The 4,678-nt window shown below is 35.7% G+C and overlaps 1 protein-coding gene across 1 annotated transcript; it reads right to left on the reverse strand.

The window, feature by feature from the left end:
- Positions 1 to 1,204: 1,204 nt before the first annotated feature.
- LOC143774868 (uncharacterized) lies at positions 1,205 to 3,596 on the reverse strand. The gene is made up of 2 exons (XM_077262639.1): positions 2,677 to 3,596; positions 1,205 to 2,421 (listed from the first exon to the last, which is right to left on the reverse strand). Exons 1-2 carry the CDS (start codon positions 3,227 to 3,229, stop codon positions 1,205 to 1,207), a joined length of 1,770 nt encoding a protein of 589 aa, XP_077118754.1. The 5' UTR covers positions 3,230 to 3,596.
- Positions 3,597 to 4,678: the final 1,082 nt, after the last annotated feature.

The following is a 4,678-nucleotide window of genomic DNA, read 5'->3' on the forward strand; positions in this document are numbered from 1 at the left end:
CTACAGGAGAGACAGTGAGAGAGAGATAGAGAGAGGACCCAGCTGACCATAAGTGCTTACATTCTGCAGGAGAGAGAGGACATCACTGACTATAAGAGCCTAAGCTTTAAAGCTTTTAAGCTCCGTCTGGACCCCACAAAACGATTCCCCTTTCCGGATATTGAGATAGCCAAAATTTGAGCTCGATCAAACGACGTTAACCCGTGCCGCTCGTCGCTCAAAGTTTGAAAAAATCCGAATTTTTGCCCAAAAAGCTGACATATGAAGCCATAACTCCAGAATGGTAAATAATAAAAACACGCTTAATATCTCAAAAGAAAGCTAATGTTGTTCTTCAAAATTTATATTTTATACATAATTGTTATTTTAAGTCAAACTGAGTTAAAACATCTTTTAGCCCCAAGAATGTGACCTGGTACCACTAGGAGCATACTTCGTATATTTTGTTATTAAGTGATACATTTTTATTTTTTTTGGTATATTTTTGAGTTTAAAGTAGAAATATAATAAAAAAACAAGTAATACTGATAAGTCTAATGACTTTTTTTTATTTTAAAATATAAAAATGAGGTATTTAATACATACAAAACAGACAGAAAAGATACAGACGTAGTACCTACATGAGTTGATAATTTTACATAGTTATCTAATCTATTCTAGAGGTTTTGTTAAAGTAGTTTTTGAAACGTCAGAATATAATGCTCGGCATTTGCTTACAACTTGCAGGACATATTGCTTTTGTTCTTCATTTTTTGTCAGAAGGTCGTTAAAATCGGTTATTAATTTAACACCACGCTCAGCCATATCATTAACTACTTTTAATGTTTTGACAATTTTCAATCCTTCTTGGAAGTCATTATTTTGAGGCCAGGTGTTTGGATTTTGTCTTAGGAAATCCGTTTTTATATTAAATCGGTCAAAGAATGTAAATGTTTCTTTGGTAAGTAAATTTAACAATCCTCCATCAACGACCTCTTTTACTTTTTCTTTCTTAACTTTTGGATTTACAACCCTAGCGTGCTCTGATGGTTCATCTGTGCTACTGAGCAATTTTTTAGCCATTAACAACTTTTCATCGTCTGTAATGTTGGGATCAAAAAACGATAATCCCACCAACTCTGCATTCAAATACCACAAATGGTTAGAAAATTTGGTCAGGGCTATTTCTGCAATGTCGTTGTCACATTCTTTATAGTCTAACAGACTATGCAAAATACCTAAATCTTGCTTTGGCGCAAGATTGAGCTTTTGGAGCATTGAACCAAGCTTTACAATAAATTTTAACTAGGAAAACAGAAATGGCACGCACAGAACTTTCTTCTTCTTTAGACATCTTAACTTGACGACGAAAAATGAACATTTTTAAGCAGTAAATAGCCTTTGCCATCCACCTAGCGTGATGAATGGCTCCTGGAGTTCTAAAACCCACAACATTGCCGTCTAGTGATCCAACAAATACGAGAACCAACTGCAACAGCTCCTTGTAGTCATCTCTGGGGTGGCTCTCAGTTAATTTGGTCTCGAATTCAGCAGTAACATTTGCAATTACTTCTGTAGTTAGCTGCTTTTGTATTAGCTTGTCACTGATACCTGTGTCGTATTTTCCTTTGTCTATCTTGGGCCACGCAGTGAGGAATCTTTTGAAAATGTCTGCATGAGGTCCAGTGGTTGATCCCATTTTTGTGTCGAATACGCCTCTTAACACAATTTCCAAGATATGGTGACAGCAAGCTAGGTGTAGCAATTCTCTTCCTAACATTTGCTCCAATAGGACGCATGCTCCTTTGAGTCTTCCCGTGTTCGATGCTGCAGTGTCGAAGCACATCGCCTTGACGGTGTTGGGAAGACCCCATTCCTGTAGGCATTCATATACGGCTACGGCTTGCTCCTCTCCAGAGCTGCTTGCTGTTACAGGAACTCCCAGCAGCTGTTCCTTTTCGCCATATGAAATAGCAAAAGCTATTCGCTCACATTGCTCATTTTTTAAAACACCCGGTAAAAGTTTACCGTCCCAATGGACAACCACGGGCTCTTTTTCAGGAATGTTTACTTTATCTAACATGTTTTTAGTATATTGTTCTCTGAACGTTTGCCTTCTAGCATGTAATAAAGTTTTCGAGACTTTGTACTCAAGAGGGTCAAGGTTTAGTGCTTCTAGAGTAGCTATTAAAATTCTCGTGGCATTTCTGTCGGATAACTTACATCGATCTAACACAATGGATAATTTCATGTTTAAAATCTCTTTAACGCCCCTTGCAAATGAAAGTTTCATCCTCTTGCTCTCAGATGGTCCTGGATCTTCTGCAGCTTCTTCAGGGATGTTGTCCATTTCCTCCAAGCTCTCAAGTTCCTGGTAGATGTTGTCCTCTTCAGTATCTTCTTCTTCTTTTCCTTCTTCGAGCTTGTCTTCATCATCCGTCTCTAAGAAGTAACAAAAGAAAGAGAAAAAAAAGACTATAAAAACTTGTCGTTTTAGCAGAATAGTAATAATACATAGGTACTAAATTACCTACTTCTAATTATCAATAGGTATTATTTTAAGAATATAAACTCAATCATAAAGATGCCAAATGATGCTTTCATGTACAATTTTCTTTCAATTATATTGAAACTATTTACTTATTTGTTTATCTACTTTTTAGAATAATAATAATAATAATAATAACATAAACTCACCAATATCAAAAGTTTCTTCTTGGATTTGTCGGTTCATTTTTGCAAGTTCCTTTTGCGCCTTGATTTCTTCAGCTTGACACAACTTGATGTCTACTCCAGCCATGGAACCTGGGCGGCCCTTCTGCCTCTGTTTCACGAGAAACGCCTTATCTTCTTCCGATTTCAACAGAGCCAAGGCATCTTGTTGAGCAATATCAAAGAGATCATCCAACCTTTCAACAAACTGTTTAAATTTGTTCTTGGCCGTTTCCGATGTTTTCTTCCGGTCTTTTTGAAGACTTCTCCACGCGGCGTGAACTTTTTCCAGCTTAGTAATTGCATCTTGCTTATGTTTAGTCGGGATTCGAGCTTTCCCCCAAAAAATGAACACTTCTCGTATGGTCAGTTTTGCTGATTCTCTTAAAGTCAATTTCACAGTACGTAAATTATAAAATAAAGCACTTAAGACTTGACGATTTGAGGGTAGTTTACAACCGGTGATCTGGTGAATGGGATAGCCCACAAGAAATAATTTATCCTTGTTCTGGCTTTGTACACCTGATGTGAATGCCATTTCAGAGTCCAATAGGTAAATAACAGTTAACTAGAAAAACGAAAAAAAATATATTAACTTAAATTTCAATAAAATATTTTCAAATATCTTTTAAAATAATACTATAATAGCTATAAAAACAATAACACACACTTGGAAAATTTTAAGCAGCATGTGCTTGTTTTTATGAGGAGCGCAGTCAGATTAGATTAGATAACTATGTAAAATTATCAACTCATGTAGGTACTACGTCTGTATCTTTTCTGTGTCTGTTTTGTATGTATTAAATACCTCATTTTTATATTTTAAAATAAAAAAAGTCATTAGACTTATCAGTATTACTTGTTTTTTTATTATATTTCTACTTTAAACTCAAAAATATACAAAAAAAAATAAAAATGTATCACTTAATAACAAAATATACGAAGTATGCTCCTAGTGGTACCAGGTCACATTCTTGGGGCTAAAAGATGTTTTAACTCAGTTTGACTTAAAATAACAATTATGTATAAAATATAAATTTTGAAGAACAACATTAGCTTTCTTTTGAGATATTAAGCGTGTTTTTATTATTTACCATTCTGGAGTTATGGCTTCATATGTCAGCTTTTTGGGCAAAAATTCGGATTTTTTCAAACTTTGAGCGACGAGCGGCACGGGTTAACGTCGTTTGATCGAGCTCAAATTTTGGCTATCTCAATATCCGGAAAGGGGAATCGTTTTGTGGGGTCCAGACGGACAAAATTCCAACATCGATTTTTTGTGGTCACCCTACAAGGTATGATTATCCATAAAATGTCATAGCTGCAGGATATTATGGGGATGCCCTTGTAATGAAAAATGCCAGTGCTTCACCAGTGCAGGAAATGGTGCTGGACAAGTTTTTTTTTGCGAACCGCAAATCGAGTCTCAAAATGCTTGAATTCATGTGAAATCGTGAATTTTATGAATTTCAACTCAAACTCGATCCTTCGTGGATCGATCGTCTCATCTCTAGTATTTACCCCTCTTTGTCTTACCCCTTATATTGCATTTCCCGGACAGAGAACCTCATATATTTATAAGAAATATCAATTTAACATTATATGCTGTTATGGTGCATTCATTAATCTCTGAGCTACATGGAAATGCAATTAAATAGGAACCCCTTCAGCCACAAAATCCAAAATGCAGTAGAAGGCGTTCATTTAGTAAATGATCCTCGCATGCAAAACTTCAGAACCCCTTTAGAATAGTTGTATAAGGGTCTCTTTAAACCGTAGCTTTAAGCAGTGACTTATTAGACACCAATAAGCAGAAAAAACATTTTAATAAACCGGATTTCTTCATTATCCTTATAGTATGTCAAATCATGTAAAAATGTTGACATAATGTTAAGTTCCCTTCTAAAAGTGCTTAATCACGGCTCTTCAGCCCGTCGCTTCTCTATAGAAGACGTCTTACTCTTATTAATATTTAGGGAGAGCAAGC

The sequence above is a fragment of the Ranitomeya variabilis genome, chromosome 5 (assembly GCF_051348905.1).
Source record: "Ranitomeya variabilis isolate aRanVar5 chromosome 5, aRanVar5.hap1, whole genome shotgun sequence".
Taxonomy (NCBI): Eukaryota; Metazoa; Chordata; class Amphibia; order Anura; family Dendrobatidae; genus Ranitomeya; species Ranitomeya variabilis.

Coding starts and splice junctions, on each gene's coding strand:
- LOC143774868 (XM_077262639.1), bottom strand. CDS start 3,229: ATGGCATTCACATCAGGTGTACAAAGCCAGAACAAGGATAAATTATTT. Junction 2,422..2,676: donor AGAAGAAACTTTTGATATTG/GTGAGTTTATGT, acceptor GTTACTTCTTAG/AGACGGATGATGAAGACAAG.